This window comes from Lissotriton helveticus, chromosome 12 (genome assembly GCF_964261635.1).
Source record: "Lissotriton helveticus chromosome 12, aLisHel1.1, whole genome shotgun sequence".
Taxonomy (NCBI): Eukaryota; Metazoa; Chordata; class Amphibia; order Caudata; family Salamandridae; genus Lissotriton; species Lissotriton helveticus.
In genome coordinates, this window is record NC_136073.1 from 67,865,096 (window position 1) to 67,890,514 (window position 25,419).

At 45.6% G+C, this 25,419-nt stretch overlaps 1 protein-coding gene across 1 annotated transcript in view; it reads left to right on the forward strand.

Moving 5' to 3' along the window:
* The first annotated feature begins 4,456 nt into the window (after nt 1-4,456).
* Nucleotides 4,457-25,419, forward strand: part of TNFSF12 (TNF superfamily member 12) — a 276,992-nt gene continuing 256,029 nt past the window's right edge. Inside the window, exon 1 of the mRNA XM_078668522.1 lies at nt 4,457-5,929. Within this exon, the coding sequence (XP_078524648.1) occupies nt 5,735-5,929 (195 nt within the window). The 5' untranslated portion in view covers nt 4,457-5,734. The remainder of the gene's footprint in view (nt 5,930-25,419) is intronic.

The following is a 25,419-nucleotide window of genomic DNA, read 5'->3' on the forward strand; positions in this document are numbered from 1 at the left end:
AATGAGGGCATGCCTCTGTCTGTCTAACTGTTCGGCTTTGACTTGTTCACCTATCTCGATTAATTCTCTTTCTTGGGCTCGTTCTTGGGATTCTCTACTTAACTCTGACTTTCTGACTTCCTTTTCGGTTCTTCTATGCGCTTCTTTACGCCATAACTCGATGGCATCTTTCTGTGACTGTCTGGCTTTCTTTTTCCATAATGCTTCTTCTACTCGCATGATACATTCGGCATCCCATGTACCCGATACGGGCCATCTATATTTTTCTTCTAACTGTTTGGTATACTCTACCCATAAATCTAGATACAATATGGCGCTTATGCCATGTTTCTGATACATAAAATGACCTGGACTGTCCCTAGGCGGAACAGGAACTGCTGCTTCCAGCAGACCCTTTCTAGTTTTTAACTGACGTAACTTGGAAAATATAGGCATGACTGAACTGTAATCTGGACACAATACATTACACAATAAACACGAAATCACGTCACACTCATACCACAACATTACAATACATGAAGAACATTATAAATAACAGTTCGAACAGAATATTACCTGAAATACTGAGAACAGAAATACAAGAATTTTCTCGAGAACGGAACAGACTAGAGTTACTAGATGCACTGCTATAACAGTACGGAACATACCGGTCCCATAAAGGGACACATCAAGACCCGTATCCACCTAGGTGAACACTTCGTTTGTGAGTCTGGGCACCACCAACCCACGGACCAGGAGTCAATTTAGATTGGTCCTGTCTAGATACTACCCCAGCAATGGTACTCACCGGGCAGCACGGAACGGAAGGCCTCGGACTGGACTGGATTTCTACGACGACGAACTTCGGACTTCAGTTACGGGTGGGCCTCCGGATACCTCGGACCTTGGACTCTCGGCTTGGGCTCTGGTCGGGACTCGCCGCGTTCCTCCACCGTCTCGTTCGGATGCTGGACCGCCTCCTCCGTCTCCTCCGTGGGCCTGAGGGATACTTGGAGCAGAAATATCTGCCAGTGCACGGTATGGTTCCGTCACGACTGCAGAGGGTCAGGGGGTCGGCGTGGCTTCACCGACGCGTGGGGAAAGGGCAAGTCCCTATTCGGGCGCCATTATGTGGTAAATAAATAAATAATACCCTATTTTTGACTAGGCATATAGCATAACAGATAGCTCAATAAATAAGAGTCAAGATTCGAGGTAGTAGGAGTTTCTGCAGGTTTATTACAGCATAAGGACAGGATCAGGACAACCTGCATAGGAATAGGACAATAAGGCCCGGCAGCTGCCGGGGCTGGGTCTGGGATGAGCGCGCGCTAATATTCAATAACAAAACACAGGCATATATACATAGCGCGAACACATAGCATTACATTGCAGTAGGCGTAGCAGTGGGTGGAGCAGAAGGCGTGACGCGTAGCAGTCGCGAGAGATAACAGTAAAAGTAGGTGTAACTGGGAGTATACATAGACATGTGATGCAAACGTAACAGAATATGTCATGAATGGGGCGGAAACATTGGAGGGGGCTACCTAAGGAGCCGGGACCTCTAACCTAATGGTGCGCGTAAACTGGCAATGACGTATTACTAGGAGAAGCTGGGGGCTATGAACTCTGTGCTAGGAGCAGAGACTAAAGTCTGGAGGGTCGGAGCGACATGTACCTAAACCCTATCTAGTATCTGATGTTTAGGGAACATGTTGATATAAACTAGAAGTCATGAGGGGAAAAGCTAACTTGATTCTAAGACTGGACCATGCATTATTCTACATGTAGTGCGTGATGAAGAATATTAAATGACCATTTAAATACAGTATTTCTCTAACGTGGAGACGAGAAGGCTAGACAATGACGGAAACTATTGATACAGTTCAGTAGCTTAGGAATGCAGAGAAGGAGGACTGAACTGATAACTGGAACTATAACATACTTTTGGCAGACTCAGAGGCAGAGCCAGGCTGCACCGGGCACTGCGAGGCAGGAAGTAAGTGAAAGGTCGAGGATACAGGTGGGGGCTGTATCGCTCCTCAGCGAGGCTTTCAGGAGACAGGAGCTGAATCTAGTGTCCGGGCCCTGTTGAGGCCTGGAAACGGGGACTTTATAATGGAATAACGTGCACACTGAGAAACGTGGCAACGTAACTTTACATAGGCCTGATATTCGTAGTATTCACGAGGACTGGAAAATAGCATACTAGAGGTGGACACAACTGGAATTGCATCATTAATCGGAAATGGGGAATAACATATGCATATTAGTCATGCACACATAACATATGATGGATGAGGCGTAGGGACACAGAACATGGCAAAATTTACTTTTCCACAGGATTACTAAAATCACTTCCAATTCCTCCACAGTTATAGCACAAACTGATCAGTGGAGTTTGTTGTTCAGCTTCCTCTACTAAAAGATTGGACTACCATCATGGTAGTGTTACATCACTTATTTATGCTGGCACATTTTATGTATCTAAATAAAGTTTCCACAGCAATAACACCAGCACAAATATTCTGCCCAACATACAGCAAGACTCAATGGCCACCTGTCTGCAGTGATTATTGACGTAGGAAAAGATAGTGTCTTGTTTCTGGCAGAAACACTGCATGACCTTGGACATAGATGCCTGCCTTTCCTCTTTGTACCATCCACAAAATGATAGATAGATAGATGGAGAATGTAAACAAGGAAATTGAATAATATCTCTGCAGTTTAAAGTCAGTCTTTGAGGACTGGGTTCACACTGGTTATCAGAATTTGCATATATCAGAATGCTGCATTTGGCTACCAGCAGCTCTCCCATCTTTTGTCTCATTGGACAACATTCCAAGAGGGCTCTATCCAATGTCCCAGGACATTGTCCATTTTAGACAAGTAGGACCTAAATGTATTGGTACTGATACAACCACTTTTCAAATGTTCCTACTCAACCAATAACTACCCTAAACTGGACATGAGGAACATCTGGCACAACTTGTCTTGGATGGACATGTGCAATATGCAGTATGGAAAGTTCTGGACTCCAAGCGGGTCCATGGGAGTCTGTTCCATTTGACTGATTGGAAAGTATTTGGTCAAGAGGAACGTTTATGGACAGTGGTCTGTTGCTCCATGCCCTACATTTGGGGTATAAACCACACTAGCCAGTCGGGGGGAGGGTGGGAGGTCATCAAGAACTATAGACTGCATTTCATGGACAGGCAGGAGGCACTCAGCCAGGAATCGAGTTCTCCAGAAACACATACCCCAGCCATCACCCCTCTAGGTGCTACTAGTGTCTTTAGAAGTCCACTGTGCCCCGGTATACCCCCTCCTAACACCTGGGTACCAAAACAGGAACTGCCCCTCTTGCTGTCAAGTACCCAGACACAAATTACCTCCCACTGAGGCCTCATGGCAGCCTCCATCCCTCAAGGGATTGAGTAATCTCTCTCGAGTTTGTGCAACATGACATACTCTTGCAACACATCCTCAGGAGGTTGTGGAAGGGCACACGGAATGCGAGACTACAACTGATACAGTTCTTCATAGTAAACCGGGCTTACCTGACGCCGGGAAAGATTCAGAAGTACTTTCACGCGCAGGACGCAGCATGCCCCAGATGTTTGACAGAGGGGGCGGAACTGGAGCACATGCTTTGGGACTACCCACAAATAGGGAACTATTGGGAAGAAGTGGGCGCACTTAAATGAAGTCACGGGCAGAGATCTCACCTATGACGTGGCTGCGTGTGTGTTACTTTGGTTTCCCCACACACCCCAAACAAAAATAACAAGTACATTTATAGATTTAGGGCTCATGTTGGCGAAGAGGGAGATCACACTACACTGGAAGTCAAAAGAGGGACCTTCCTATAAGTGCTGAAGGGCGGAGCTTTGAAAATGGGCATGGTGCGAGAGCACTGTCCGACTGCGGCAAGCTCAGCGCTCCAAACAAGAAAAGGCCTTGGAGCACGCAAAAGCGTGGGAAACGCTGGTACTGGCCCTATCGGACCCGCAAATAGACGAAATACGCTAGAGCACTAGGAATGCAGGGGGGACATCTAGAATTCCCAATCAGTTGAGCACTCCTCACTGACAACTGTACAACACATGATGCACTCTTTTGAAATGACATGCCCACACCATTTGGGGGAGGGAGGGGGGTACGTTTTTGTGTTTGACTATGTTGGAATATGACTGGGAACATGTTTGGTGATTGAGGGTGTTGAATTTCGTAATTTTGCAGTATGATAAAAAACCTTCAATAAAATATGTTTTAAAAAAATGACACTCTTGCATGAATTCAGCTGCAATCTTCAATTTGCCCATATTTAAGCTGCACCCCGTGGTTGAGACCCTGCTTTCCTTTTGGATTCATGAAAATCATTTACGTTTGCATCCTGCGTGCTCCAAGGTCCAGCTCTCTGCTATCAACTGTTCCTTGGATAACGGTCACGTTATATCGCGGCCACATACTTGCACCTGTAATACTAAGACAGGTCATTGTGCAACGACCCATGTGCGTAGCATGTCCTAGCAACCGTAGGAATGAATCATAAATCGGTATCACTTGCTGGATAAGTGCAAACGCCAAATATGCAGCGTTTAGGCAACTTGGATTTACAAGACGAGTAGTAAACTTTGATTGTTATTATTTACAGCCCTTATTTGGAAATGTAGATGTATTCTCAGCTAGCTTAGCCAGGGTCCATCACCTACAGGAAAGAAAACACGCCAACACATAACATTGCTTAACGAAGACTTTTCAAATGGGTGGCATTTAAAAGATAGTAGTATAACAGTGATGTGCACACATACGGGCATCAATAACTAAACTACAAAAAGTATCTATTTTCTAAAGATGTGATGAGCTGTACCACACTCGTCTAATTAGGCGCAGAAGGATTACAGGCTGTCTGCCCCCTTTGATGCAAACAAGTGACACACTTTACACGGAGATCTCAGGAGGAGACTAGTAACGCGCTCAGCTACCTCTCATGGAACTACACCCCAGGGTTAGAATAGCTGAACCACCGCAAGCCGGTTTTTTTTCGTCCTCTTTCCAGACCGTCACTAAAAATAACTTTGGATGCTGCACTTTTACAGCGTGTCAGCAGAAATAGTATTCTCGTTGTAAATAATATATAGAACACTGCGAGTCACGAAAAATTAGGTCTTCTCAGTGACGGAACAAATATTTCCTGATTTTTTGTGGCAAGCCAACAGATGTTGCTCTGCGTGTAGAATGAAAACAAAATAAACACTTTCCCCGCCCGCTTTTTAATGAGACAGCAGAAACGTGATTTGAGTTATCTGATACAAGCAGTAAGTTCCAAACATTTGGCTTTTCTTCCCTCTCTCTCTGCTCTCACACTGCCTGTTTCCTGTCATTATGTTTTTCATTTCTCTCTTACTTTTTGGCACAGGCCCCAGAAAAAAAATCAGATTTAAAGGCTATTGTTGGAGAGTTGTGTTGTCTTGTGCTTTTGCAGTCTTCCTTCCTGCTCGTGTAGCCTGCGGCTTGCTCTGGGAGGCCGGCGTGCGTACTTCGATCGCAGGGGGCTGGCCGGCGTGCCCCCCGGGCCCTGCGTGCGTTCTTCGGCTCCGGGGGTCCGCCGGCGCGTTCGCCGCGCTCTGGGGGCTCGCTGGAGCGTTGGACCCGGGCACCAGGAGTTCGCCGGGCGGGAGTCGACGGAGTTGCGTGCAGCCCGCTCCGCCCCACGGGAAGCTCGCTATGGCTTAGAGCGTGCAGGGGAGCCATGCCGCTGCAGCTGCCGGGAAGGAGGCCGGCGTCCTCGTCGCGGGCCGGCCTGCAGCCGGTCGTGCTGCTGGCGGTGTCGGGGGCCGCGCTCTTCCTCGCCTCGCTCAGCCTGCTGCTGGCCGCCTCATCCTGGGGACGCAACCTGTGCCTGTCCCGAGCCCTGGAGGAAGGCCTAGCCAGGCCGCAGCCTCAGGTAAGTGCACCGTCGCCTGTGGCAACAGGGTCATGCGTGCTAACGCGGGGTTGTCGAGCGCGGCGCTGACGTGCTTATGTTAGCGTGCCATGGCCCATAGTTACAGGTATTGGAGGAGTTGCCATGTCAACGAGGTCATGCGTGCCTACGTTAGAGGGACGCACTACAGGTAATGGCGCTGTTGCCATGGCAGCGGCTAACGAAGTCTACCCTAGCGTAAAGGAGTCGCAGGTACAGCGTGTTCCCCTGGCAACGAGGCCTAAGCAATCTTGTGGGTGTGTAGTAAGGTCACAGGTAACGACGCGTCGCCCATGGCAACAGCGCGGAGCCTCTCAAGCCTGGGGCATGACGGGTAAGCGTCAAAGTATCAGTGGCCTTTCCTGTATGTCCAATGCTGGCACATGAACTGCTTTTCAAATGGACACAGGCTGGTTGGGAGTTGTGCTGGCTAGTGCACCTGTTGTAGAATTATCAGTCGCCTGTTGTATAGCGGTACACGTCCCGACACACTGTACAGGCAGATTTCTGTTAATATGCAGGTTTTCAATGAGTTTCGACTGACCGCAGAGGGAGACATATTTCCATGTGTACCTGTGCAGGGTTAGCTAGTAAAAATCCCAATGGAGCACGTTGAGTGACAAAGATAACACACTGTGCCATATATGCATTTTTTTGTACGTTTTCCTTTTAGGCACACTTCAAATGTGTAGCTTTACTTTGATGTCCTGTAGCATATCCCAGCGTTTAGCTATTCAAAATGCAGTCAAAATATCTGTTTGCATCTCAGTAACATGGACGGGGGAGAAAACGAGCGTTGCAGCGACTGAGAATTTACAAACTCATGGTGACTGGGAGAGTCTGTAGATCCCCTCCTGCGCCTTCGTGTAATAACCTAATGCATTCCGGGAGCCAATAAGTCTTTGATATCTTCAGTTGAGCTCAATATACCCATTACAATGAGGTCTACAAAAAAAGAAAAGGGCAGGCTCATGGCGACCCTAACGTTTCAGATTACAGGCTTGAGTGTTTGCAACATGAGCAGTGTGTTAATGTGCCTGCTAAATGCATGGCGGGCGGGGCTAATTTATTTCTCCAATTTGAGAACCAGGAGTCAGATACAGCAAATACTGGTCACCAAATACATTTCTACCAGAATAGAGTTTTACCAACAAAACTATGTACTAACAGGTTGGTTAAAAAATTACCAACCTGTGCAGGTTGTAATCTGTTCTACTTCCTGAATATAAACGGGGTTGATTGCAAATTGTGATTCAATCCAATTGGCGAGACATCATAGGGATGGTGGCCTAGTAGGGTCAGCAGACCACCATGTCTGTGAGCACTTTTAAATAAAGTAGACTTTTTTTTTATAATCCCGTCTGTTTTCTTTAAAGGATACAGTGCTGCGTTTAACTTAAAAAGAAAATACACTTTTTAAGTTTGTTTGAAAATTAGCACTGCCCACTCTTTAACAATTGTTTTTTTTACATTTATAATGGGGAAGGGGACCCCTTTCACGTATGCAAATGGGGTTACAACATCAACTAAGGAGTTGGTAACTGTTCAATGTTTTGTGTCTGGATTACAGTTCCAAAACATTGATGAATCACATACCGATTCAGTATTCAGTATTTAGAATAGATGCCCTCAACAGGCCCCTTCCAACTACCTAATGGGGTCACATTCCCATTGTAAGGAGTCAGTAAAAGCCTACCGACTCCCAAAATGGGATTGGTAGATTAGAAAAAGCATTTTTCCAGTCTCATATTCTGAATTGGAGTATTTGCGACCGGATAATTGCTTTATACATCTGGCCCTAGATCATTTTGATAATACTATATGTTTGTAAAAATAGCCCCTGAATGCTATAGAGGGAGTATTGTGTGTGTGGTACTATGTAAGATTTGCTAGTATTATTTTTTGGTGGGCATCAATTTATGGAAATAGCGATCAGCAGGTTCAGTAGCACCAAGACCTAGGGATGTGTATGGGGGCACTGCACCCCATTTATGGTGGTCTTACTTCCAGACCAGCAGCAGGGGGTATTTTGTTTGCTTGTATTAAAGGGTCCACCTGTTGAATGATGCTACAAAACAACTCAAACCCCAGCTGACACATAAAACAAAGCACCATTCTCGAGAGAAAGCAAGGCTGTAGACCATGGGAGAGCTGGGTCGGATCTATGCAGGGGAATGGGCAAACTGGAAGGCAGAGATGGGCTTGCTTGTCGTGGTTAATCTGCTTTATGGATGTGGCTTTCTAGTTTATTCATATGTTTCAGTCCAGTAGAGAAGTCTCTTGGAAAGCCAGAAGAACTATTGTTACTTACCTGTAAACAGGTGGTTCTCCAGTATTGGTGTCTTTCATAGATTCACATGCTTGAATATTCCCCGTCGTCGAAGTGGGAGTCCCACGGTATATAAAAAAATAGCAATAATGCTAATATAACATAAATGATAATATCATATAATAATAAAATAGAGATAATACACTGTAAAAACCTCTACAATGGTAACTTCCATAGGAAGACAGTATAAGAGAAAAAACTCATTTGTAACATATCAGTGTCATTATGTTGGTCCAAACTGCAGCCAATCAGGCTCACGCACCCTCTAGAACCTTCTCCTCAGAAGCTCAAGCCCTCAGATTTTCGTAGCACTAGTAACAATAGCGTATGAGGAGAAGAGAGCCTCTGAGGGGAGGAAGGGTGGGTCGCATGTGAATCTATGAAAGACACCAATACTGGAGAACCACCTGTTTACAGGTAAGTAACAATAGTTCTTCTCCAGTATTAGGGGTGTCTTTCATAGATTCACATGCTTGAATAGAATAGATAGCAGTAACTCCTTAGCACTGGGATTGCAAGCATCTTCACAAGAAGTAAACACATAGCTTAAAAGCATATAGCAATCACAGAAGAGAAAGGAGGAGGGAACAGAGGCTCACCTTATTTAAAGAGATGGCGAAGCACTGCTTGCCCCACTGCGGTATCCGCCTCGTTGATGGAATCCAAACAGTAATGTCTGGTAAAGGTGTGCCTATTCGACCACGTTGCCGCCCGGCAAATCTGGTGCAGAGGCACTCCGGCAAACAAGGCGGTGGAGGACGCCATCGCTCTCGTCGAATGTGCCTTCACAGGACCCTGTAAAGGCTTGCCAGCTTGTTGGTGACAGTAGGATATGGCTGCTGAGAGCCATCTTGCAAGTGTCTGTTTTGTCACTGAATGTCCCCTTCGCATTCTTCCATATGCTACAAAAAGCTGATCTGATTTGCGGAAGGGGGCAGTTCTTGAAATGTAAAACTTTAGACAACGGCTGATGTCTAAGGAATGAAGGCGTTGTTCTGCCGGAGACTGTGGATTCGGAAAGAAAGTCTTCAAGAAGACAGGTTCGTTCAGATGGAAATCTGTAGGCACTTTTGGCAAAAAAGAGGGATTGGTCCGAAGAGACACCCCATCTGGCTTGAATTGCAAATAAGGAGGCTTGATTGTGAAAGCATGAAGATCGCTGACACGGCGAGAAGACGTTAGGGCCAAAAGCAAAACGACCTTCCAGGTAAGAAACTTGTTGTCTGCTCTGTGGATTGGCTCAAAAGGAGGCTTCATGAGCTGTGACAATACCACGTTGAGCTGCCATGCTGGAGGCGGGCGTCTGATAGGAGGAAACTTCCTGAAGAGACCTTTAAAGAATTGTCTGATAATTCTGGATGAGCAGAGAGAGGTTGAGCCATCATGCCTGAAACGTGAAATAGCTGCCAGAAAGACCCTCAAGGTGGCATGAGAGAGGCCAGACTGAGCAAGGCTTAGAAAGAAGGGCAACAGCTGTTCTGGGGCAGAAGTGAGTGGGTGGACATTTGCTTCTGCGCACCAATGGCAAAACCGTTTCCACTTTAGTTTGTACGTTTGAACCGTTGAGGAAGCTCTAGCAGAAGCCAGAATCTCTCTGCATTCCTGGGGCATCTCTAAATTCGCGAATTCGAGGAATTCAGGTTCCATGCCCATAACTGAAGAGTGGTCGGGTCTGGATGGCAGACTTGGCCCTCGTCCATGGACAGAAGATCTGGACGTGGATGCAGACGAATGGGCGTGCATTGGGACAACAGAAGAAGTTCTGAGAACCAAGCCTGTCTGGGCCAACGAGGTGCGATCAGTATCAAGTGGCAGGGTTGCCTGCGCATCTTCCACAACGTCCTCGGCACCAATGGTATGGGAGGAAACGCATAGGCGAACAGGCCGCTCCAGTCCATGAGAAGGGCGTTGCCGCTGGACCCCGGATGAGGATGCCAGCTCGCAAAGGCGGGGCACTTCCGATTCAGTGGAGTGGCAAAAAGGTCCATCAGGGGACGACCCCAACGGCGGAACACCATGTCCAGAGTTTGTTGATGAAGCTCCCACTCGTGGGTAGACGATGTGGACCTGCTCAACGAATCCGCTAGGATGTTTGAAACCCCCGGCAGATGGACCGCCGTCAGGGAGATTCGATGATGAAGAGCCCAGTTCCAGATCTTCTGAGCTAGCCGAGACAAGGGCTGAGATCTTGTGCCGCCCTGTTTGTTCATGTAGTGCATGCTGGTTGTGTTGTCCGTTTGAACCAGCACGGACTCTCCTTGCACTACTGGCAGAAAAGATCTGAGAGCAAGGAAGATCGCCAGCAGCTCCAATCTGTTGATATGCCATGTTCGTTGTGACGGTGTCCACTTCCCTTTGATTGAAAGGTCTAGGAGATGAGCTCCCCAACCCTCCATGGATGCATCTGTGGTCAGCGTCAGATCCGGAGGAAGGGCCAGAAAGGAAACTCCTTCGTTTAGGTTGGATGGTTCTCTCCACCAAAGGAGACTGTCTTTCATGCGAGACGAGACTCTCACTAGATCGTTGAAGGATCCTGATACTTGGCGCCATTGCAGGTCTAGTTCCTCCTGAATAGGGCGAGTGCGGAGCCTGCAGTTCGGAAGCAGAGCGATGCAGGACGACGCCATCCCCAGAAAGGACTTCAACATGCGCACAGAAACTGACTGTTTTGAACGGATGAGGGTGACCAGACGTACTATTTTCACCTGTCGTTCTTGGGAAACGAAGGCTTTTGATAATTCCGTGTCGAGAATGGCACCCAGGAAGTTCCTTCTTTGTGATGGTGTTAAGTGTGACTTGTCCACGTTGATGGTCAACCCCAGTGACTCGAAAGTCCGCAGGCAGAGACTTGTGTCGTGAGCCAGCTGAAGAGGAGACGGAGATTTCAGAAGGCAATCGTCCAGATAAGGAAAAATCTGCACTCCTTGAAGACGTAGATAAGCCATGACTGGGGCCAGGACCTTCGTGAAAACACGAGGTGCCGAACGCAGGCCGAAAGGCAGCACCTTGAATTGGTAATGGACAGTGCCCACCTTGAACCTCAGAAATTGGCGATGTTGTTGCAGAATCGGCACATGAAAATAGGCGTCTTGCAGATCTATCGTGGACAGGAAATCTCCGCTGCAGAGAAGCCGCAAGACTTCTGACAATGTGAGCATGCGGAAAGACTGCTGTTTCAGAAAGAAATTGAGCGCCCTCAAATCCAGTATAGGCCGCCACTCTCCCGTCTTCTTGGCAATGAGGAAAAAACGTGAGTAGAAACCTGTCCCTTGTTGTGATATAGGAACCACTTCGACTGCACCTTTTAGAATGAGAAGACGAACTTGATGTTGCAATTCTAGAAAATGGGGAGGTGGCGGGCCTGATGGCGGAGAATGAGGAGGAATCTCTGTGAACTCCAAGGCATGACCCTTGCGAACAATGTCCAATACCCATTGGTCCGATGTTATCAGAGACCATTGGGAATAAAACTGCGAGATTCTCCCTCCAACTCCTTGCGTGACATGAGAGTCACTGGCGTTTGTTGTTGGCACCCCTATAAGTAGGTTTTCCTTTATAGGGTCGTGACTGATTTTGGCGATTAGACTGTTGAGAGGAGTAACGTTGATTGCCTTGGTTGAATTGGCGGTACTGAGTGTGTCCTCCTCGAAAATTCGTGGAAGATGAACCCCTTCCACGGGCGCCACGAAAGGGCTGCTTCTTAAATTGTAAGGAGACTAGCGATTTTGCTGTATCGGTGTCCTTTTTAATTGACTCAAGCGCCTCGTCAATGTGAGCGCCAAAAAGAGATTCACCGTCATAGGGCATGTCGAGTATCTTCGACTGGACTTCTTGCCGGAAAGAAGTGGATTTAAGCCAGCCCTGGCGGCGGAGAGCCGCAGCACTGGCGAGGATGCGAAATCCCGTACTCGCCACATCAATCGCGCAGTCAATCATTTCCTCTGACGCCCTCATGCCATCCTGGAGAACTTGCTGGGCTTCCGCTCTGGACGCTTCTGGAATTAGAGAAACGAATGCGGAAATGTCCGACCACATTTGCCTGTCGAAGCGACCTAGAATGGCCAACGCATTTGCAGCGCGTACCGATGTAGAGGACATGGTGGAAAATTTCTTCCCAATGGCGTCCAAACGTCGACCCTCTCTATCAGGTGGAGTAGTGAGAGGAGTCGCCGGATTACGGGATCGTCGCTGTGCCGCCTGTGTGACAACCGAGTCCGGTTTGGGATGCGACAGCAAACAAGCAGGTGAACCCGCAGGAGCCTTGTACTTCTTTTCCAGGCGAGGGACTTGTGCCGGCAAGGAGTTAGGAGAATGCATAATTCTTATCCCTTCTTTCCATACAAATTCTATGATTGGTATGGTGTGAATTTGTTTGTATGGTTTGTTTTTGAAATCGTAGAGAAAGCAATCTTCTTGCCGTTGTTCTCTCGGCAATTTAAAACGGTCTGCCGCTTTATTCATTAGCACATGGAAGCTTGCTGTATCAATGGTAGGCGCATCACCCGCCTCTGGCTGTTGCGGAGAAGGTGTCTGTATCCGATAGTCGTCGTAATCCGCCATATCTGGATCCTGATCATCGTCAGTATCCTGGTGTAATTCCCCTTCTTCACTGTCCGACTCATCCACCCCGTGCGCACCAGGTTGCGGAAGAAGAGGGGGGTGAGGGCGGGGAAGCTCTGTCAAAACAGGCTGCTCCAAAGACTGTGGATGGGTGGCAGGGCCGGAGTCCTCCGCCGGAGCGTGGCTTGGAGTACCCTGAGGGGTAGGCGGAAACCTTCTGTTGTAGTCATCCAGCATATGCTGGAGGTTCGAAAACAAAGAAACTGGAAAAGATGCCATAGGCAACTGGACAATTTGGTCATCCGGTTGGGCCACTTCCTCCACGTCCTCCTGGTCAGAACTGGAGTCTTGACATTTTATAATCAATTCTGATGGACTGTGAGCTTCATCGTCATCATCTTCCCCCATAGATCCAGTCTCGTGATCAGTTGCCATCAAAGGCGAGGGTAATTGAAGATCAGGAGGCGGCAGCTGCATAGAAGAATCCCTGCCAGAGGTCAAGGAAGGCAGTGGTACCAGAGGCATGGTGGCAAAAGAACCCGATCCTGACGAGGATCCTGAACATGCCGCTGAAGAAATCGCCATCGTCGACGAGATAGGGCCCACTGAGGGATTCGTCGTCGACGGTATCGTCGTCGACGGAACGTGCGTCGACGGAGCCGTCTTTGCTGGAATCTGAGGAGACGGAAGCCTCGTCGACGGTGTCTTCGTCGACGGTATCTTCGTCGACGATACTTTCGTCGACGGTATCGTCGTCGACGGTACCTTCGTCGACGGTACCTTCGTCGACGGAACCGGCGTCGCCTTTTTCGACGACGACTCCGTCGTCATGGAGCTGGTCGACGGAGCACTCGACGTCGACGGGGCTCTCGTCGTCGGAACCATCGTTGCCTTCTTCGCCGACGATGCCGACGTCGACGAGGTGGTCGACGGAGAGGCCGACGTCGACGGGACCTTCGTCGACGATGAATTCTTCGACGTCGAAGAGGTTTTCTTCGTCGACGGCAACTTCGTCGCCGACGAGACAATAGGGATCGTCGACGGGATCGTAGTTCTCGTCGACGTCGAGGATGTCGACATCACCGTCGTCGACGACGAGGAAGCAGACGTCGTCGTCACAGAGGTCGTCGACGAAGACAGCAAAGCCAATCTTGTGGACGGAACGGTCGTCGACGAGCCCGTCGACGACCTGGGTGTCAGGACTGTCAGAATACTGATAGAGCCTGGGCAAGACGCCTGAGAGCCAGGTCTCGTGGGCGTTGACACTGAAGGCATAGAATGTGAAGATTGTGCCACAGGCAAGGCCAGCTTTTTCTTTTTCTGAAGAAAAGGCGAAGGCAAGTCTTGAACACTCCCACGCTTGGAAGGAACAGTGGAACAGCCTGACTGAAGACTTACTGCGTCTGACAGAACATCTTCTTTATCTTGGAGGCGCTTCAACCATATAAGAAGGCGACCTTCCCTGTCTCTGAGAGTCTTAGAAGGAAGAGCTCTACAGATTTTACATTCATCCACCTTGTGGTCAGGGTACAGGCAGTAAATACACTTTTGGTGGGGGTCCTTCTCAAACAAACGTAGTTTCCCACATGAAGAGCAAGCTCTAAACAAGGACTTCTTACTTGACATTCTTGGAAAAATAAGTTGAAGAGACAAACTTTGAAGAAAACTGAGCAGAGCTCAGGGAGACTCCCTTCACACGACGTGCGGTAGAAAATCTGAGGGCTTGAGCTTCTGAGGAGAAGGTTCTAGAGGGTGCGTGAGCCTGATTGGCTGCAGTTTGGACCAACATAATGACACTGATATGTTACAAATGAGTTTTTTCTCTTATACTGTCTTCCTATGGAAGTTACCATTGTAGAGGTTTTTACAGTGTATTATCTCTATTTTATTATTATATGATATTATCATTTATGTTATATTAGCATTATTGCTATTTTTTTATATACCGTGGGACTCCCACTTCGACGACGGGGAATATTCAAGCATGTGAATCTATGAAAGACACCCCTAATACTGGAGAATAAGTGGCACCTGTGTTAAGAGAGTTTACTTACTGCTTCTTCCGTCATCTCTAACATGCTGCATGTGGAACAATGGCCCTATGCAGCTCACATACTGCGACATTTATGCATACAAAGAACACTCCTCACGTGTTATACTTTGATTATTTAGCATTCATGATTTGCAAACTCTAGCTGGCAAGATGGCTCAAGTGCGTGAATGCACCTGCTGTATTGCACAGGCCCGGTTCTAATCCTGATAAAAGCCCATTCAGCCTTTTATCCTTCCTAAGTCGATATATTGTATACTCTGAGGAGTAAAATAAGCCCCATTATTTACTTTTTTATTCAGTTTTCTCAAGCGCAAATCTGGTTCCTGAGAGCAGCAGAGTTCTTTCATATGTATAGTTAAAACAGTCAGTCCCTCATAAGTTTGTCGGAGTAGAGTGGGGTATTTACCACACATGGTAAATACCATTACCCAAGGGTGATGATCCACACTTTAAACAGGAAAATGAGGCATAATATGGGATCACTCCTTAACAAATCAAACTTCTCATGTTTTGCCTTTTTTCCCCAGGCCTTTTCCTCCATAGACTTGTATCAGGGGAAAACTGCGAGGGTGTGATAATTATCACACAGCGCTTAAGTGGTGTGGTGCAACGGCCAGATCTGCTGACTCAAGAGCTGGGGATCCGGGTTCGAGTCTCGGCATCAGCGCAAGAACCTGTGATTCTGAAAAATAACGTAATCTTTGTGCTCATGGGCAGCACCTGGATGCCCTCATGGGTGATAAGCCACGCTATATAATTCTACAAACGTTTAACTTTAACTTTCCGATCCCTGAGCAAACCTGTCTTTGCAGAGAGATCGGAATTTAGCCCGTAACTCATAATGAGGGCCATAGAGTAAACCTATTCAATACAATTGGTCATTAACAATAGGCAGGTTTAAAGATTACAAGGGAGACCTACTTAAGAGGAAATAGTAGCCTTAAAATGGCTTTCAAATACGAGATCAGAACTCTCAATTTACCTTTTCAGTGTTTCAGTAGCTCACCCAGTTCAGGTTTTTTATTTACATTCTGGAATTTATAGTTTTACATTTACTGTGGGACAAACTCACACTGACATTTTCACAATGCTTAGAAAAACATGGACTTGAGCTGCTCATGGATGGAATAGGGAAAACATGTTCATTGCAAACATCAATAATATATGTAGGTTACAAGCTAGTCAAAAATATAATTAGTAACATACACTGGCAAATACAATAGGTCTGACTTGCATTTTGAGTCCTAATACAAATATTTTTAAAAGCCTACTGCAGTGGGAAAAAACAAGTATTGGCCATGCTAATCGGCCTCACTTACCCTTACATACAGGTAAGACCAATTGACATTGCCAATGCTTGTTTATACTATACAACAATACCTGCCAAGATCAATGTTCTATCTTCCACATTTCTGGTTTTCTAGTAACCTGTAGATGGCAGTGATCTGCAGCAAACAGGTGTGTTGTCTAAACATGTTCTTAGGTCTCGCGTAGGCAGCACAAGCGCTGTATCTTCGAGACATGTTGTATTTAGAATATGGGCTTTAAGCTCCGCCCATCTTCTGCCCATGTTTTTAATTGGCTCCTTTGACTGTATTTTGGAAAAGGTTAATTTGTTTAGTAGTCCCTCCTTTTCTACTGTTGCAACCTCCCATGAAAACTGAGTCAGTTACATGTGACCTTACTGCATATGTTTTATTTACAGTTTGTGAGCCCTCTTTTGTGAATTACTTTTTCGTCATAGCTAACGTTACAGGCATGACAGCTGCACACTTTTCTGACCACCCTTCCCCAACATGTTGTTTGTATAATTTGAGTTGTGTTTTTATTTTGTTACGGTTGCTTAGTGTGTACTGCTCGGTAAGAGGGTGTGCAAGCCAAGATTTTATGTTTATTGGGGGATTTTTTTCAGCGTGGCACGCCGCACTTTATCTTTAACAATGGCAGCAGCATGCCTTTCTTTTGTTCTGCGTGGCTCGGCTAACTCTACTTTAAAAACATTCTACGTTTTTTTTGCAGTGCGCCATGCCGCGCTTCATCTTTAACAATGGTGGCGGCGAGCCTTTCTTTTATTCAGAGTGAGCAGTCTATTTTGCACCTCCAGGCAAACAAAGATGTGTTTGTGTGCTTGTGTTTGTGTGTATGTGTTTCTGTCTGTGTGCGTGTGTACTCCAGACTGCACATGCCTTCTTCAAACCTTACATTCATATCTACATACACACACATGTACGTGCACCCATCTCTCTCTGCATGTGCTTGGCCACTGATGATACATGCAGTGGTCATGTGAGAGTAGCTGCACACCCACCTAACCAGATGTTTTAATTTCAGTGGGGAGCTCGGTTCAGTCAGAAAACTCTCTCCCACCAGTTTGCAGACAGACGGGCTGTTGCGCACTCCCTGTCCATCCAACTCCCGTTTCTATTGCCTCTCAAAGCACCTATCAACTAATTGGCATTCAAGCAGGAGGAGCTGGGATCATTCCCTCTTTGTTCACTTTTGTTCGGTGGACAAATAGTTTCAGAGCAAAGTTTTTACAAAAAGTACATCAGGATACCTTACTGGTTTGCTAGGGATTTGTATTTCGTTACAAGTTATACCTGCAGGGAACTTGGAAGTTACTTAATTTCCCCATGCCGTCCGGCCCACCCTGTCACCCCTCCCATAACCCTGCTTGCTCACCCCCACTACTAACCCTCCAAGCGCAGGAGTGATTGCAGGGATATGGAATTTCTATAGCGCGATGTCCAGTTTGGGGTCAGTTTGGGGTCAACAAGTTTTCATGTTTGTTTTGTCCTTGGGACAAGTATGCCAAGCCCCCTTTGGATGCCAGATTACAGTACCACATTAAGGATCAGGGAAGGGCATTGTAAGCAGTTAAGGTAATATTTGTATTCATAAGTTAATGCTGTTCAAACTTTTATTTATGGTTCGTTAATACAAAGCCTTTATTATTAGAGTCAGCGCTCTAAGGCAATTTTGGAAGTTCAGACTGTTCTACTGATAGAGTTTCCAGTAAAAAAAAAATGTGTACACACATTTGCAAAGTTTAACACTATGAGGCTATGTATAATGCCTCCGGGATGCTCTCTGATTAGATGCACATATATGTAAAAGCTTGAAAGCAAGATTGATGATTCTTTGCTATTGTAATGAAATGTTTATAAAAAAATACAACTAAGAAAAAATATTTTGCTAGACTACTGTGCAATTTTAGGTAACATTTCTTTGAAGCACCATTTAGTAACATTTTTAATGCATGCTAGTATTTCCCAAAAATAATCATAATGGAAAATCAGTTTTACCAGTTTCAACAATATTATAGGAAACATGAAGATAAACCAGAATTGGCAAGGCCAATAGGTATGACATTGATGATTAGCCTTATGGTTTTGTCAATGCATGTCTTGTGTTGAATTGTTTTTTTGTAAAACTTTATTGTTGTGGAAGCTGCCAGACCCTCATCATCGTAACAAACATTGGCAAAAGCAAAAAAAATATTTTTGGTCACAAAAACCACACATTGCCACAGTAGTTCCTGGCACTGAACAAAACTAATTTCCGTGCCAATATTTTCCTTGTGAAAGAGCAGAATGCTGTTACTCACAGTGAATCCGGGCGGTACATAGAGAGAGAGAGAGAATTTTAATAAAAACAAAAGTTCTTGGTTAACACCAGACCTAAATAGGGGCCCAAATCTTAAAGAATGTCACAAAAGTGCATCCATAGTATATTTCCTTGCATTAATGCATATGTACGGCTTTCATGAATTCACAAAAAACTATAAAAGTAGGACAAAAATATTTGTGAACTGTATTTAAGGACAAGCAAATATGCGTGTGTCGATTTGCTCATTCAAAAATCTGTTTAGCGGTAACAAGTTCACTTTCCCACTAACCACTTTTCCCCCAACCCCTGAAGAAGTTTCCTTCTGCCCTTGTAAGGAGTAAAATGCCAATGTTTTTCTGAATGGTAAAATATGAGACAATGCTAATGAAAACCCACAAAACATGCAAATTATAAGGTTTGCCCAGACTCAAACGGCCATTCCAACCATGGGGAATTATTGCTTACCGCTACTGCCAGCTCCAGTATGTAGATCAGTGGAAAGGTGGCAAAATAAAGGAATTGCTAGTATTCAAACCCTATTATGGTATGAGCTTTGGCTTAATCAGACAGGCCATTATCAGAGCTGTTATAGAATGATATTGCTGCCATAATTTGTCGTCGCACTGCATGGCACCTAAGGGACAAGTGGATTTTGTTACTGGACAAGTAGATTTATGAAGTAACCTGTCCTATGGGCAAGTAGCTGTTTTATTAAATTCCACACCCCTGGAATGTTTGGCAACATTCCACATAGGTCATAAGCTTCTAAACTTTTTAAGTAGCTTACCCACGCACTAGCAAACACGTGGCCTTTATTACATCAGCACACACGGCTTTTGTTTATTCATTATGTTACTTTTATTTTATGCAGCAGCATTCCTGACTCCTATTGCGGTGCCGCATTTCTCCACCCCCCAAATCTATGATGCATACTTTATTTAGAGCAGCACGTTCTCTTCGCTGCAGCCCTTTCCCCTTGCATTATTTATCAGTATTTAAAGCAGGATGGAGCAGGTCCTTCCACTTCCGGCCCTTTTCTGTTGTGGCTGCTGCTCATTGCCTGCTCTCCAGACTCAGGCTGCAGCCTGAAAACAGATTCGGTCCATATCAATCCAAAGAGGCTCTACCAACTCTAGGGGCTTGCTTCCTAATTTCTGAAAGGCATAGCACACTTGCATTTTTAAGGGTGTTCCAGTAGAATAAATGGAGCGCGAAAGAGTTCCGATACCTTGTTTTCACTTGAATTCATTATTCAAAGTACTGAAAGTGGTCATCCTCTTGGGTTGAATAAATGCGCTTTTCCAATGCTTCACATAATTGCATGCCTACAACACCTCCGGTCCCACTTTTTTGTTTGCACCCTTTAACTACAATAATTGCACAGCATGAAGAAAAGTCCTCACATGCCCAGGATTGCTTGAGACGCTTCGTGACGGTGGCCTATGTTTTTCACATTTCCCAAGCGATGTGCCGTACTCTCCTAGATAGTGGGACTTTCAAAACAGCACTCCCATCTACATATTATAAGGCCGATGATGCTACGTTTTGAATGACTATATATTGCTAAACTGTGCACTTTAATTAATACAATTCCCATTCCATGTATCAAGCAACCAAGGATCCCTAAATCACACTGTATCATCCAGTGTATAGTAATTGTATAGCTATTAATCCCTGATCGCACAGCACCCAGGATAATGTGCTGCATAGCTAAATTGCATTGCAAATTGTTCTTCTTTGATGCAATGCAGACTGGAGCAGGATAAATTACAAATCTATAGATGGTGAAACCAAAGCACCTGTGAGCGGGTCACCTACAAAAATGGCATAAAGCAAAAATGGCATAAAGCGAACATGGCAAAAAACAAATAAGGGCAAGGTAACTTTAATTGGCACGAAAGCCATCCAGTTGTAAGCAAGGGTTGGCTCTGTGGCGTATGGCGTATATATACATAATGGTGTCTGGGGGGAGGCCGCAACAAGACAGAAAACAATATCTTCCTTTCTGTAATTTTAATGCATATATGAGATGAACAATTTAACACGTGATTATTCAGTGCACTTTTGAGACGTAAAATAGTCCATCATTTATTAGAACAATGGAGGTGGTGGAATGATACACTAAAAAGCCCCTCGCATGAGGTGACAGGGAAATATTCAAGTGGGTTGGGGCCAAAGCCTGCTCTATGTATATGTTAAATGATTCGCAACAACAGGTTATGCAGACAGCTACACTGTCAAGCCAGCTTTAAAAACGTAAGCATCCTGTGGGACAAGATGGTCTGAGTGCCTGAGTGTATTTACATCTGTATCTTCTTTCAGTGTAATTCCAGACTGTTATACGTGGTACATATGAATTAAACCCCTCTCTACAAGGCAATAGGGAAAATATTATAATTTACTACATGAGAAAAGTTGAATGCAATAACAGTCACTATAAGGGTGATGGAAGACAGGTCTCAGAATGACTTGACTAGGTGCTGGAGTGATAACACCTAGTGTACATTATCGTTTGGAAGAAGATGGGTTGGGTTTCGGGGACTGGAGAGGAGACATAAGTAAATAGCTTGGATCTCATGGCATCAGCACTTCTATCAGTATATGGGCACAGCTATGATTATTTCAGCAAGTGCAGTGGCACCAAGGGCCATGGGTGTGTGTTGTTGACTGCACCCCCAAATAGAGCTTTGTTCCCCATCTGGATGGGGGGAGGGCAGAAGGCAATTTTCCTATGTTGCATCGGGGCGCCTGGCTGTACCACTAAATCATCGTTGCCGCACATTTTTAATTTTAAGAATAGTCTCCAAAAGAAGACCATTGTATTCTTTAACCCCTTCGACGCTCATGACGAGCTGGGCTCGTCATGGCGTAGCCTCCTCGCACGCTCATGACGAGCCCAGCTCGTCACGTAAAGTGCGATTTTAAAAAACCCAGCGTACGGGCGGAATTCCGCCCGCACGCATGCGGTTAATACAGGTAAGTGAAAGCAAATATGGCAACATTTCTGCGCAATTAAGGCCTGCTCTTGTTCGGTATTTGTACAGTACAACCTCTTAATGTGCATGGTTTCATGGTATTGAGGGCTGTTGTGTTTCTGCTCGTGATCAATATCCTTTGCTTGTACTATGATATACATATTGCACTTTATTGTCTGTATCCCAGAGTTTGTACTCCAAGTATCAGTCATTTTGTCAGTGTCATGTTACTTTTCCTAGGGAGTATAACTTGGGGCCCTATTATGGATGTGGGGCTCTGTGCCACAGTGCATACTTATTTCCGGGAACTGGTCGCACACTAGAACAGTGCTGCAAAGCACAACAAATGCACTGTTCCCAGGGAAGGCGCACAATGGGCGTATCCGATATGAACAGTGAAAGACAAACCAGCTGTTTGAAGATGCCGGTCCACCTTTCACTTTACAGGCAGCATCATGCCTGCATTTCAAATGGAAACACAAGGAGATGATGGACGGATCGCTGAAACTTTTCAGACACTCACCCCCAGTCACAAATCTGGGTTTAATCCATCATCATTCTTTAGCTCACTTTGCCACCTCAGTTCAGACTCAGCTATATGCAAATCAGTCTTGACCCTGTGCCTCATGGGAACAGTCCAGCCCAACTGCCAAGGCAGGTATTTCCTGAACCGAAAACAAGAATCCTGGGACCGGTTTTGGTGTAGCACCCCTCATCAGCCAGGCTAGCTTGAATCCAGTGGCAAAGTGAGCAAGGGACCCATGTCTGGGCATACCCTGCCAACTTAGTGCGAACAAAGCAAACACAAGGAGATGATGGACGGAGCGCTGAAACTTTTCAGACACTCACCACCAGTCACAGATCTGGGTTGAATCCATCATCATTCTTTATTCTCAAGTATGCAACAAGACAATTTGGTGGCACAGACATAATACCATGGACACCGGGACGCTAAAGAAGCCAGGATGTAGGCCCTTAGAAATAAACAAATGAAATAAAGAAATAAAGATGGCAAAAAAAGTGGAAATGGCTCAAGGGGACAAAAGTACAAGGACTCTAGGACAATGACCATGAAACAGAATATGTGGGAAACTGATTCAGGCACCAACCCTGAGTACCAGTCACTGAGCACGGGACACTGACACTGGACAATAACAGTTACCTGGGGCATAGACCCGGAGGCCCAGACGCTGACAAACCTAGACCCTGGAGAACTAATAAATACCATGACAGTGGCATGAACTCTGTGACATGGCCACTAGAACATGTGCATAGGCCCTAGCTCACTGGCACAGACACTAGGCTAACACAAAGCCACATAAAAGCAGACACAAGGTCACAGATGGGGACACAATAGCACAAACAGTCACACAAACACTGAGATGTATTCAGTAGTGCATGGACACTGGATGGCCCGATGGTGCAAATAGGCGTGCCCTTCAGCTTTCTGTATCTCCGGGGCACTTTAGTATTGCAGAATGGGCCACAGATGCTTACATAACCCCGTATGTAATACAGATTACACCAGTGTTACATGTGTGCTACTGCGATCTCAAGGACCCCCTAGCCATCCCCATGCATACGGGTAAGGTTACTCGCGCCACCAGTTTGCAGGGGGATCTCTCCCCATACTTCTTTTTGTTGGAGTACACCCATTTATGTTTCCCTAGCCTGCTTAGACTTGGGTATAGGTACGACCCTACAGAGGAAATGAAAACAGATTGGTATCTCACACCCTCCTTGACGGCTATTCACATTGAGGGAAAAAAAGTGTTCGAAGAACAGCAGACCTGGCAGAGAACGTTTTTGGGGCATATTAAGGACCTACCTCGTTTTCAGATCTACATATATGTACACACGTAATAGAAAGATATGATCTCAGGTGCCACTGTGTTTCAGTGGTGCATAATAATATTTCATATTTGTAATGCACACAGCAAGGCTGATCTGTCCTTACCTGCCACAAGAATAGTTCTTTTAATGATTTAACCCACTGGCACTAATTTATCAACTCCCTCACGGGATTCGAAGCTGTGATGTAAATGTGTAAATGTAGTGTATTTTGCAAAGCGCACAGCTGCCCCAACGGGGCGTCCCGGCGCTGTATAACGCTGTGGAACCCTTCCTAGCTCTCCCTGTGAGAAGCCCCTCCTGGGCACCCCCAAGGTGAAGCCAGGCATCCCAGTGTTGTAGGGGCCGTTGTGGAGATTAAGCAAGCTATTGCCCAGAGTTGCAGCGTGGGACCCATGATTAGAGTAGGCACCGAGGCGAGAATTATCGAGTCCGCAGACATTGAGCTCAAGACCCTGCCGCGTCGGGACTTGAACCCTGGTCCCAGGCCTGATCTCTGCTTCAGAGTCTGCCGCTCTAACCAGTGAGCCACACTTCTCCACTCAGGAGGTTACAAACAGCTCTTCATCGAGTGAGTACCTCCACTAAGGAATCTTAACAACTCTTTTGGCAACTGGCAGATCGGGATGGCAGCAAGGGTATTTTATATTTTGTATTTTTTATTTTATATAGCGCAAACTCGACCCAAAAGGCTCAGAGCGCTTTACATGAGCACCAGTTGCATTACAGACGGACACCTTCATTTTGTTAAGCACGGGGAGATTACGTGATTTGCCCAGAATATATTCATCCCTGTTTTTTTTGTTTCATTTCCTTCCCTCTATAAACAATAGTCCATGCCTAAAAATGGGCCTGAGGATACCTTATTATTAGGTGAACCAGGGGGCCTTTCTCCTCATCTCGACTTGCCTTCAGCACCGCTCTAATCAAATCCTGCTTTGTGTGAATTTGTCTGAAAAGTATCTCAGACACCAGCATGTCCTATAAAGAGCACCGCGTTCTCTAGGTGATCATGTGCACTAAGCATGTTGTATGTAAAACACTGCACTGCTTCTTGCAGACGGTTCAGCGCTGTAGCATATATATCAACTAACAAGTATTCACAATGCAAGACCTCTCGTAATTGTCAGAGTTTGAGCTATTCAGGAAGAAGTTAAAAACCCGTTTTTTCAAACAACTCTAAGACGAAACTCATCTAGGTAGAATCCTTTGTAGCCACCTTTTGTGTGGAAGCCTAGCACGGTGACAGTCTGTTGGAGTAACCATCCCACTATACAAAAAAAAAACATTGGCATTGTAAATGTCAAAGCCTTTTATTTATGTGTTTCGAAAACCTGCAAGCGGTGCGTAAACACCCACTTTGTATTTATAGTCGTAGCTTACGAGAAGCAAGTGGCAGTAACTGCACCTGTTTTACGGCCAGCCTTGCTTCTCGTAAGCAACGACAATAAGCCCAAAACGCGTGTTTACACACCGCTTGCAAGTTTTCAAAACTCATAAATTAAACGGCATTGTCATTTAGGCTGCCAATAGCTCAAACTCTCGCAAATGCGAGACCTATTGCATTGCAAAAGCTTGTTACGTAATGTCATGAAATTGTGTGCGGTCTTTGTCTAAAACATTATAAAGGATCAGCAATCTATGTCTTAAGAATTTAGAGGAAAAAGCTGCTCATAATTTAGAGCACGCTACTCACTAGACATTTTTGCTTTAGACGTTTTAGTATTGCAGCATTGCACATTTAATAGCCCTCCTTGATATTTTAAGAGGGATTGCTCATTTTGATTTTGTTTTGGCATTAGAAATTTTGGTTGATTTCTCTTTTATGCACACACATTGTCTTTTTTATAAGGGCTTAATATTAATGTAACTATTGCCATGTTTGTTGTGGCTACTTTATATCTCCAAGGGACATTGTATTATTGATTTTATTTATGCATTGACTTCTAATTCTAACTTTTTACTTTCTATAACAATTCTCTTGACATTTGAATACATCCACAAACTGAGACCTGAAAGAAGCTCAGTTGTGCACATTATTTAAGCCCAGGATTTTCCCTGTCTAATGTAAAATGGATTGGAGCATCAACACAAT